Genomic DNA, 13,322 nt, shown 5'->3' with positions numbered 1-13,322 from the left:
TTTGAAATGAGTATGATGGTTATTAAGCAAACTTTTGTTTTCAATATTCATTTGCACTAATATCTTACAGGAAACTATTTCGTCTTTGCATATTACAGAGCTAGCTCCCATGTGGGTATATATTTCAATTATTACGTCTTTTCATTGAAATCATTTATATTGCAAAACCGGAAGTACGTTATTGTTTGTAAAATCAAAGACAGATTGTTGTTTTTCTTACTTCTATCAATATCATTTTTACATGTAGATTTGTGACAAATTACGAATCAAATATATTCAGTTTTAGTTTAGTTTAAAACATATTTTATTTGAAAAAAGTCAAAAGGAATTATGCACAAGTTATACAACTTAGAATTGCCCTCTCCCATACAAATGTATATGATGTTACATAATAAAACATACAATAGCAGCATTAATAATTGTATATCAAATTATGTGTTAAAGAAAGAATGAAAAGAGAAAAAAGAGAAACAAACAAACATGAACAATTATTGATAGTCACGTTTGATTTGTTTAGCCATACCAGCACCCACGTTTTATGACTACATGTAAAAATGTTTTAACATTTGACATTCATGACGTGACTAATTCCGTACAATTGAACATTAATTTTGTAAACAGTCTAAAAAATATATAATAATAATAATAATTTTGCAATCAATATCTTACAAATACATTTTGCCATTAATGTTCTTTAGAAAAAAAAATATTTATCTTGAAACAAGTTTTGACAATGAAATACCAGCAATTATCATTTAGCGACCAGTTGATGTTGTTAGATCAAACAAAACGATTAGTATTTCTTATATATTCTTGAATTGTCAGGCGAATGCTTTCATTACCTTTCGGACTGAGTGTATCAGAACCATTAAGTATCAACTTCAAATTAATATTCGTGTTATACAAAGACAATTTTCTCATAAGTATGACACGGTGGTCATTGAATTGGTCACATTGGAAAAAATAATGATATGCATTTTCTATAGGAAATAAACAACGACAAGATGGTGATAAAACTAAATTAACTTTGAATAAGTTAGCATTTAACGCACTGCAACCATGACGAAGTCTTGTATGCATAATATAAGGTTTTCTGTTACCAACTGACCGTCTTGTTACCGTCTTATTCCGTTTGATTTGGGTTTTAATTTTTGAAACAATTTCTGAAGATCTTACTGCCAAATCTAATGAATTCCAAAGTTTCACCGTACTGGGAAGAAACAATTTTTTCAAATAGCACTAGGCGACACCTAGGGGATACATAATCATGATTATTTCTTAAGTTATAAATGGTACTTTCATTAACCCTATCAGGTAAAAAGTCATGTAAATAAGACGGAGCTATATTATGATGAACTTTATAAAATAATAATAATTTTTTCTGCTTACGTCTTTCAGATAATGTGTCCCAACCAGTTTCCATATACAATGAATTTCTACTTGCGAAAGAGGTTAAACCTGTAACTATTCTGGCAGCTTCTAATTGTATTTTTTCTAGTTTTTCTGATTCTAAATTGGTACATCCATCCCACACCTTACTCGCATGTTCCAATAAGGGTCTAAAAAATACAGTATATAATTTAGACAATGTTTCCCCTTTTAATGTAAATTTTAACTTACGCAAAACTGACAAATACCGTGAGGCGGAGTAAGCTATGTTTGTAATATGCGTTTCCCATTTCATATTTTCATTTAAAGATGCTCCACCGCTGACAAATGGTATTTTTTCACTATCAAAAACAGGAGCAGACGATTTAGTATTTTTCTTCAGCTACAAAAGTTACTTTTTTTTTGTAATTTTTTATTTTTTGTCAAACAATACATCAGTTTTACATTAATCACATATTCATGAATTATTGATATAGTTATCTTCCATGCACATCTTTCACTCTGCCATTCTTTCATTCATCATTATAATTTCATTGTTTGATTTTTTTTAAAAGAGAGAGGGGAGGGAGAGAAAAAAAAATAAAAAAAGAACAAAGAATTGGGAAGGAAAGAAGGGATAATGGGATGAACTAGAAACGAGAGATCGTGAAGTATAATATTTAAATGTAGATATATTCTTATATGAAGAATAATGAATCAACTAAATGAAAACACGATTAAAAAAAAAAAAAAAAAAGTAAAGAAAGAAAGAAGGGGGAAAAAAAAAAAAAAAAAAGAAGAAGGAGGCAAGAAGTTAGATAGTCATTCTATATTTGATAGTTACAATAATATTATTGAATTAAAAATTACTGCTCAACATCCTGATCAAAAGCAAGCATGACACACATGTATGTATGACAACAAATAAATATATATTCTATTTTAATAAAAGATATGTGCAACTGTCAGGGATTTGTGAGTTCTATTAGCTTTATCCATTTTTTCCATTCTTTGGTAAATTTTTTAAAAGTTTTTTTCTCCTTTTTTATAAGCTATATATCTTTGAACATAATAATGATCTTTAATACAGTTTAAAAAAGCCATCACATTTAAAGAACCATGTAAACATCTTGTTTTATAAATATAGTGTTTGATAAAAAGAACAATTTCATTATCGATTCTTTGATATATTCCGTTATGATTAAATTTTCCGAAAAGCATAGTTTCTTTATTAATTGCAAATGGTATAAACAGAATATCTAAAAGACTTTCAAAGTTAGCTAAAAAATCCTGAACTTCAGAGCATTCCCAAAATAGATGAGTGATTGTCTCCCTTTCTAAAGCACATAACAAACAATAAGGATTATTAGAGAGACCAATTTTACAAAGATAAGTGTTAGTTGTTAGTATATAATGGGAGATTCGGAACTGAAGCCACTGAAGTTTAGTATTATTGGTAGAGATGAAGGGTATATTATATATATCTTTCCATGTTTCTTGATCGTAGTCAAAAGAGATTCCCCATTTAGCTTGAGCAGTTATTACAGTATTGTTTTTGACAAGTGCTCTATAAAAATCTTGGACTCCACAAATGTTTTTCAGTATAATTTCAAGACTAAAAGGAATAATTGGATAAAATAGTATTTCATTTGGTAAATTTATATTCTTCAGATACTTTTTAATGCTGGATATCAGTCCATTATATTGAAGATAATTACTTATTACACCATAACTATTACAAAATTCATCATATGTAAGGAATGAACATGGAGAAACACTTTTTAACAGGTCTTGTATAATTGAAATTCCCTTTCTAAACCCATGATTGGTAGAAAACCGTTTTATTTCCAACAGTAATGTTTTTATTGTACCAAATTGGTGTCTTAAGAACAGAGTGTTTTTCCGCTTCTAATTGATTATCCTTTATTCTTAGTTTGAACCATGCTGTAAATACATCCTTCCAAAAATCATTCTTACAATTAGATAAAATTTTATTCAGATATTCACTTCCACAGTTTGCCAGATAAAGAAAGTTTACTTTAGTTTTTAGAATCATTTGCCATTTACCATTTGATCTAAAAATTCTTCTTATCCACCCTATCTTTAACGAGTCTATAAACGATGAAAGATGAATCATTTTCAAACCTCCATCTATATAATTCTGGATAACTACATCTCGCTTAACTTTATCTGAGTTGCTATTCCAAAGAAAATTAAAAAGAACTGTGTTAAGATGTTTTACAAAATTTTCATCTGGATTTGGAAGTGAAATAAAAAGATGATTTAACTGAGAAATTAAGAGAGATTTTATGATACACACTCTACCAATAGGAGATATTTTCCTTTTATTCCATGTTTGTATTAAATTTTTTAGTTGACATAATTTTTTATCAAAGTTCATTTTTGGTATTTTATGAAGATCAACATGAAAGTCAATACCAAGAAGTGTAAATTTAGTAACTCCCCATTGTAAGTTCAAGCTCGGAATAAGTGTATCATTACTATACTTTTTACTGCCTATCCAAATAACCTGTGATTTTCCTGTATTTATTTTAAGTCCTGAAATTTTGGCATAAATATTTAATTCTATAACAGCTGCCTTCAAAGAGTTTTCAGATCCATCAAGTATTAGAGAAGTGTCATCAGCATATTGAGAATTTAAAATACTACAATTTTCTATATTTATACCAACAATGTTTCTGTTATTTCTAATACGAATAGCTAAGACTTCCGCACAGATGATAAAAATATAAGGAGCGATTGGATCGCCTTGACGACAACCGCGCGTAATATTAAAAAATGAAGACAAATTACCTCCTTGATTAATTGCAGAGCTAGCATTATGATGTAAAACTTTTATCCAATTTCTTAAACTATTTCCAAAATTAAAGTATTTCAGAGTTTTATCAATAAATTTCCAGGAAACGGAGTCAAAAGCTTTTTCGAAATCAATTATTAACAACATTCCAGGGATATCATATTCCTCAGTGTATTGCATAATGTCATAAATTAATCTTGTATTTTCTCCTAAATATCGTCCAGAAATAAAACCTGTCTGGTCTGAATTCAAAATTTTACCCAAAATATTTTTAATCCTGTTAGCTATTGTCCCAGAAGCTATTTTATATACAATGTTTAATAAAGAAATTGGACGCCAGTTTTTAATAAAGTATTTTGATTTGTTTGGCTTTGGAATACAGGTGATAATGCCCTGACGTTGTGTGATTGAAAGTTGACCATTTAAGTACCCATAATTAATAGAACGAACAACGAAAAACCCTTTACCGTTTTATTTCCAACAGTAATGTTTTTATTGTACCAAATTGGTGTCTTAAGAACAGAGTGTTTTTCCGCTTCTAATTGATTATCCTTTATTCTTAGTTTGAACCATGCTGTAAATACATCCTTCCAAAAATCATTCTTACAATTAGATAAAATTTTATTCAGATATTCACTTCCACAGTTTGCCAGATAAAGAAAGTTTACTTTAGTTTTTAGAATCATTTGCCATTTACCATTTGATCTAAAAATTCTTCTTATCCACCCTATCTTTAACGAGTCTATAAACGATGAAAGATGAATCATTTTCAAACCTCCATCTATATAATTCTGGATAACTACATCTCGCTTAACTTTATCTGAGTTGCTATTCCAAAGAAAATTAAAAAGAACTGTGTTAAGATGTTTTACAAAATTTTCATCTGGATTTGGAAGTGAAATAAAAAGATGATTTAACTGAGAAATTAAGAGAGATTTTATGATACACACTCTACCAATAGGAGATATTTTCCTTTTATTCCATGTTTGTATTAAATTTTTTAGTTGACATAATTTTTTATCAAAGTTCATTTTTGGTATTTTATGAAGATCAACATGAAAGTCAATACCAAGAAGTGTAAATTTAGTAACTCCCCATTGTAAGTTCAAGCTCGGAATAAGTGTATCATTACTATACTTTTTACTGCCTATCCAAATAACCTGTGATTTTCCTGTATTTATTTTAAGTCCTGAAATTTTGGCATAAATATTTAATTCTATAACAGCTGCCTTCAAAGAGTTTTCAGATCCATCAAGTATTAGAGAAGTGTCATCAGCATATTGAGAATTTAAAATACTACAATTTTCTATATTTATACCAACAATGTTTCTGTTATTTCTAATACGAATAGCTAAGACTTCCGCACAGATGATAAAAATATAAGGAGCGATTGGATCGCCTTGACGACAACCGCGCGTAATATTAAAAAATGAAGACAAATTACCTCCTTGATTAATTGCAGAGCTAGCATTATGATGTAAAACTTTTATCCAATTTCTTAAACTATTTCCAAAATTAAAGTATTTCAGAGTTTTATCAATAAATTTCCAGGAAACGGAGTCAAAAGCTTTTTCGAAATCAATTATTAACAACATTCCAGGGATATCATATTCCTCAGTGTATTGCATAATGTCATAAATTAATCTTGTATTTTCTCCTAAATATCGTCCAGAAATAAAACCTGTCTGGTCTGAATTCAAAATTTTACCCAAAATATTTTTAATCCTGTTAGCTATTGTCCCAGAAGCTATTTTATATACAATGTTTAATAAAGAAATTGGACGCCAGTTTTTAATAAAGTATTTTGATTTGTTTGGCTTTGGAATACAGGTGATAATGCCCTGACGTTGTGTGATTGAAAGTTGACCATTTAAGTACCCATAATTAATAGAACGAACAACGAAAAACCCCAATTTACTCCAAAAACATTTGAAAAACTCTGAAGTGTATCCATCCGATCCCGGACTTTTATTATTTTTCATATTTTTAAGAGTTGTTGATGCTTCTTCAAACGTTATTAGACCCTCCATACTCGAAGATTCTGTATTATTTAATTTTGGAACTTCACAACCTTCTAAAAATTCTTCTAAATCTACTTCCTCAATGTTCTTGTCAACAGAGTATAATTGTTCATAAAAGGATTTAACTTCACTAAGAATTGCATCTTGATTAGTGATAAACTCTCCATTTTCTTTCTCAAGTTTGGGAATAATTTTTGATACATACTTTCTACTTTCTAGGTTTAAAAATATTGTGTAGGCTTTTCCCCTTCCTCTATCCATAAAGCTTTTGACCGAATTACACTACCTTTAAGTTTTTCCAACCGAATCTCTTCTAATTCCTTATTTTTTCTATTCAATTCATCTAGATCTATATCAACAGTAGTTTGATCTTCAAGTTTACTAATATCTTCTTTCAGATTGTTCTCTCTTAAATTCTTTTGTTTCTTTTTAAAAGATGAATATGATATTGTTCTTCCTCTTATTTCCATTAAAAGTGTCTCAAGAAAGAGTTGATCATTTATTATAAATTGTAGGCTGCTTTCCTGAATATTATCAATAGAGTCAAGATTATATATTGGCAGACAGTACAAAAGTAACTTACTTTACACCATTACCACCATTGAAAAGTTTGAGCTTGTAATTTTACTTCAAGTTAAAAATATGAAAAATAATTAATTGCATCCCGAAAAAAATCCGTGTCACTATATCCTATATGGAATGAACTACTGATTGCGCATGCACCAAATGCGAAACAAATTATTTATTATTATTTTTTGTGTTAATTAGTCATACATATACACGATTAAACACCAATCATTGTTCAAATGAAGAATATCATTTATGCTCTGTCGGCGGTGGAGCATCTTTAAAGTTATACCCAAGTGTTTGTGTAAACCACTGTTAGTCAAGATCGTGTTATCAAATTGCAAATTAATATCTAATTTTGCAAGAGAACCGTTAAATAAAACTACTTCAGTTTTATTAGGATTAAAATTTACCAGCGCTCTATAATTGATAAATTATGATTTATGTGTTGTTCAATATCTTGGATGTTATTTGAAGAATACGCGAGAGAGGTGTCGTCAGCAAACATTCTTGATAAGGAAAACAAATTTTCAGATATATCGTTTAAGAAAATAAAAAATAACAATAGTCCAAGAAACGACCCTTGAGGAACGCCAGCTTTTAAATAACCAGAATTTGAGTAACAGTCACCAATAACGACAATTTGATTTATATCACTTATATAATCCTTTATCCAATAATAAATATTTCCCCTGAAGCCACAAGAAAATAGTTTTTTAAGTAATCCACGATGCCATACTCTATCAAATGCTTTTGAGATATCGAAAAATACCATACATGGTTGTTGTTTATATATTCTAATGTACTTTCATGAATATGACTTTAAATGATATCTGTTAACAATTTAACCGGAAGTACACACATAAAATACTTGATATACGTTTGTATTAGATAGATAGATAGATAATCTTTATTTCCCCATATACATGAGATTACAAACACACAAAACAAAACAAACAGAGAACAATAGGAGAAAAGTACGGAACAGTATGCAATGCAGAAAATTTCATAAAGTGAACTATTTCATATTTGATATTTACAGTCAAGAGGTGTTTATTTTATAGAAAGTTCAGATTACGCAGTGTTCATGGTATTATTGTAGATAATTTCTTGCTTTGCCACTTATAATATTTGATGAATTTTCAAGTACGTTTTTGGTATCAATTTTGCAATAAGTTTTACCATTTCTTGCCAGTTTTTGTCCATTAGATAACTATAGATAACTTAGAAAACTGTCTGTACGATATGATCCATTTCAGTAAATTTAACATAGTCAGCAACCTCTAAAACATTCACAATTGTTTCTAATATTAGATATCTTTCCTCGTACAGAATGTGGCATTCTATTATAAAATGTATAGTTATGTTATCAGCGGTTTTGCCACAGAGCTTACAAATGACGACATCGCTTTAAGGATGTATTCTTCTGAGGTTTCAGTCCCATTGAAGTCTCGTTTCAACATAGATCAAAGAAGTTATGAGATTTTCAAATATAATTTATCAGTATCTGTAGAAAGTTGCCAGATGCAAATTTTGTCAAAAAATTACATTTCTATTTTTAGTAGATTTTTTTAAACGGGGATTTTAAGAAATGACCCATTTGGCGGCCATTTTGAAATTGTGTCTTTTTTCGCTTCAAGTAGAGCCACAGTTTTAACATTTTTTACTGAAATTGTTTTTACTTAAATCATTACTGCGCCAGCATTTTTAGCTGTATTTAGCTAAAATTTGCTGCAATTCGTTACTAGGTTCGTAGTAATTAAAATATTGAGCATTAATATGTGAAAAAATACACTTTTGTGACTTTATTTTTACATTTAATGGTAATTTGGGCACTTTTATTTTTTACTCTAAAATACTGAAAAATAACAAAAATTCAAATGGGGCAAAAAAGTAAGCACACGGACCCCCAATTTTTCTTCCTGATTTAGAAAGAACAACCGTTTCCCTATTGATATGCAAAATAATAACAAAAGTTTAATACCAGAACTTTTTCTATAAAGGGTTAAATTTGGCAAAAATGGCTGAAAATGGTGCATTTTGTTGCACAAAATTAAGGGGTAGGGGTAGCATATGTTGTTATTCTGAGAAAAAATATTAGTCTAATTGATCAAAACTGGTATATTTTTAAAGAAGACTACTAGAAAATGAATTCTACAAACATTCATACATATCAAACACCTCATTAAGAAATTATGGCTTTAATCTCTAACTTATATGGCCAAAACGGCAAAATTACCATAAAATCCAATATTTTGTCAACTGGGTGTCTTTGAGTGACAAAAGCTCAAAAACGAGCACACGGACATATGTTTTTTCTTCCATTTTCTTTTATGGTACAAACTCCTTTTTCCAAAAATCCATATGAGAAAAAAAGTTTAATACAAGAAAATTTTGACTTCTCAGAGGTGTACATCCTTAATATACAAACGATAAATTAATAAGTTCAGCGACTTTCCATGTGCTTTTTACATTTTTGGACGTGATCATGAACTTCCACAACGAATGTAACTGAAGTTTTTTCGTGGATACCAGAAAAAAGGTGAAGACCGGTCTTTTTTGTCAGCGTTTCTCTCCATATTTTTTCTTCTCGCGAATGAATTACGTTCTTAATAAGATGTTTCCATGCTGTTATTAAAGCAGTCTCGTGTTGTTCCAATCGAAAGAAGTATTCTATGTTGTTGTATAATACTGTGTATGTCCGATAAGAATCCGCGTTGTCTGCTGTTATTTGCTATAAAATCCGAAAATCATTGATCAAATAGTTGTTTCCATAAAAAATGCTCTTCGCCTGTTGAAAGTTTATTCCAAAATAGAAGCTTTGCTTGATCGATTTCGCGTTTAATAGAGTGTAACCCTAATGACGAGATCGTTACAGTGTTTGGTGAACGTGAATCAAAACCTTGTATGCGACGAGCTGTCTTTAGTTGGAATACTTCGATATCGTTTAACGCTGTTGTCGACCACTTCCCCCATAGTTCGCAGCCAAATAATAATGAGGGTAGTATGACCCGCTTCCATATCGTTTGACCAGTGGCAGGGCTCATGTCATTTTTGTGCATTCCAATAGATATAAAGCTGTTCATTTTGTTTCGATTTTTGTGTATAGATTCACTCATAGCTTGATCACTTCGAAGATTTTCGTGGAACGTGATGTCTGCACATGTCTTCGAGCTCATATTTGGAATGTGATTTTCCCCGAGTGATATGTTGCAAATGCCGTGATCAATTCTGTGACTTCCAGATCGAAATAGGACTGTTGCACTCTTATTCGAGCTGTAGGTCAACCTCCATCTACAGGAATAATTATACACAATATCAACAAGTTTTTGTTACGTGTTGTTGCTTCCAGATATCAAACAAGTATCATCGGCTAGTAAAATACATGGTTAACGCACTTAAACCAAGGTGACGGGTTTTTGCTCTCCGCTCCAACGTGTTTGGAATTTCACTGAAAATATTGAGAATACTGCAATATTTCTTGGATATATGTGAAGTATTTACTATAAACATTGTTCAGAAATACTGATTTCTGAAAAATAGTGGAAAACTGTGCTCCTTTTGCGAGGAAAATGGATTCTAAACAAAGTCTCCCACAGACAATGGAAGACAATATGGCGGGAAACGGACCGAGAGAAACATCTTTCGCCAATATTGTGGCAGCAACGAATGATACGCCAAATACAGCTGAAGGATATGGCTCAGCAAAACCAATCTTCTTAATGGAAAAAGACATATTTGGTTTAATCCAGCCGCAGAAAAAAGACTGGCTTACACATCAAGAACTGTACAAGGCCATCGGCGAAAAAGTAGAGGCAAATCATGTATGTGGTCTGCAACGGACAGGCAAAATGAGGCGAATATACGTGGACAACATGGCAGACCGAACAAAACTCCTGACAACAGGTATCGTAATACGTAAAAAGATGGTCCAATTAATATCAACCAACCCCAGACGCCCCGATAACAACCACGAATACACATCCCGAGTCAGAGTGTCAAATGTACCCTTATCTGCTGATGACGGAGAGATCAAGAGGGCACTAACATTGTTAAACTGTAACATTAAGTCCATGTATCGAGAAAAGTTGAGAATTGACAATCAACTAACTAACTGTGATACAGGGAATAGGATAGTGATAACCGAAAAACTTACCACCCCTCCCCAGAAACATGAAAATCGGAAGATATAATGCATTTGTGTTCCACGCTGAACAGCCCAAACCAGATGGGCACAACACTAACTCCGACACACGTACCATGAACTGCAAAAAGTGTTTGCAAACAGGCTATGTAGCAAGAGACTGTATAAATTCATGGGTATGCCGACAGTGTAATATGTCAGGGCATCGTATGATGGAATGTCCCTCCCTTCTCCAGACAGAAGAGGAAACTCGACAAGACCTCCACGAATTCGAAGGCAATGACATAGAGCATGCAGCACCGGTAACCAATGACAATGATATTAACAATTACTCAAGTACATCCACAGATGACAGCAGAGACAGTGATACATCTGATGATGCAATTAGACCATATGAGTCTCCCTCGCGCGCGAGTGCAAGTAAAACACAACGCAGGAAGAAAAGGGCTAAAAGATCTAAGGGAAAAAAGGTCAAAAAAATTTCCCTTGAAGATTTCATGAAAGTGAACAATGAGAACACTCCCACAAATCAAAGGACAAATAGTGTAAAACACCAGGGTAGAACCCCACCTTCTCCACTGGAGGATGATCCTACAAAAAAAACAAAGGTGCAAGTACAAGTGCATAGAGACAGTACAAAGCACCCTCCTCAGTAATTAGTCAATACTTAATTAAGTAAGTAAAATAAGTTTAAAAACAAATAAAATTTGTTTAGAAAGTTTTATTTGATAAACAATTCAACAGATATGAAATATTAAAAATGTAAAAAAAATGTATAAACATGAGAAATTCTTTAAATATATCATATTGTTTACCAAAATATTCACGTCAATCATATTATCAATGAACAAAATTTATATTTTGGTTCAATAATTTTGACCTGGAAATCAAAAAATGCAACAGAAACATACATAGGTGTACTAGTAGGTGCAAATATGTGTACATGGAGACAATAAAAATAGTACATGTAAGTACCAGCCTATGTAGTAAATGGTATAAAGTGATGAAAGCATATGTATACTTTGTGTGTATATATAGTGTATATGTGTATATAGTATACTTTATGTGTATAAATAGTGTATATGTGTATATAGAATTTTTAAACTGCTTATATGAAATGCTTATTATTCATTCGAATATACGATTGTATACACACTTGTTTTTTCTCATATTAAGACTTAGAACTGAGGTTGTGGGTTTTTGTAAGAAACAAATGAGCATACAGACATTGTATGAATATCGATACTAAATTATCAAGAAAACCATGTTTGTGCAAAATGTTAATTTGTAAAATACAAAAATACATGCAAACAAAACAATTATGTGTAAATATCAACAAGGTATTAATGTGTAAACGGCAAAAGTGCATTCATTATAATGGGTGTATATTTCAAACTAGCAAAACAAATATGTGCATGTACATATAATATTTTAAAACAAAAGAAACAAGTATGTAAAAATGTTAAACAAAAGTTGTTTTGTAAAAGTGTAAATAATAAACTACCAATTCAGGTTTTTGCATGTAAATATTTAGGACTAATGTACATGCAATATATGAGTGGATATATGACATCATGGTATTTTTATATCTAAGTAAAATGTAATATGAACATTAATGTAAACTATACATGCTGTAATAGTATACATGGATGTGACTGTATGATACCCCCAAAGGGGATAACAAATTTTGAAATGTGTATAAAAAAGATATACATCTATTTGTGTACATACAACACCAAAACTACATACATTTTATGTAAAATAGAGATACATTTTAAAAGTATAATATATATATATATATATATATATAAAGATATGAATGGTATAAATTTTTTTCATCTTATCTCTTTGAATGCACAGGGATTGAGAGACTCATCTAAAAGACAACGTCTATTACAATATATCAAACAACAGAAATGTGACATAATTTTTCTACAAGAAACACATTATACTCTAGAGTTATTTCCCTTGATAGAACAAGAATATGATGGACACATCTATAATAGTATTGGGAAAAGCGATAGTAGAGGAGTTTCAATTTATATTAATAAAAATGTGCATTATAATTTGATAGATCAATTTAAGTCTGAAGATGGTAGGATTTTGATGTTAATCTTGAAAATAAATAATAACACATATACATTAACAAATGTTTATGCACCAAATGAGCAGATAAAACGAAATGCATTTTTTTTTAAATTAAAAGAAAACTTAAATGAATTAAGTGTTGGAATAAATATCATTGGGGGAGATTTCAATGAAACTCTGAAACCAATTGACAGAAAAACAAATAATATCAAAAATAGAAAACCAGTGTTTGGTCTGACGGATCTAATTAAATCATCTAATCTTATTGATATATGGCGAAGTAAACACTCAAATACAATACAATACAGTTGGAGAA

The 13,322-nt window shown here is 30.6% G+C and overlaps 1 protein-coding gene across 1 annotated transcript; it reads left to right on the top strand.

The window, feature by feature from the left end:
• Positions 1-10,388: 10,388 nt before the first annotated feature.
• Positions 10,389-10,967, top strand: LOC138322029 (uncharacterized). The gene has a single exon (XM_069266084.1). It carries the CDS (start codon positions 10,389-10,391, stop codon positions 10,965-10,967), a length of 579 nt encoding a protein of 192 aa, XP_069122185.1.
• Positions 10,968-13,322: the final 2,355 nt, after the last annotated feature.

This window comes from Argopecten irradians, chromosome 4 (genome assembly GCF_041381155.1).
Source record: "Argopecten irradians isolate NY chromosome 4, Ai_NY, whole genome shotgun sequence".
Taxonomy (NCBI): Eukaryota; Metazoa; Mollusca; class Bivalvia; order Pectinida; family Pectinidae; genus Argopecten; species Argopecten irradians.
This window is presented reverse-complemented; position numbering and strand designations above follow the sequence as displayed.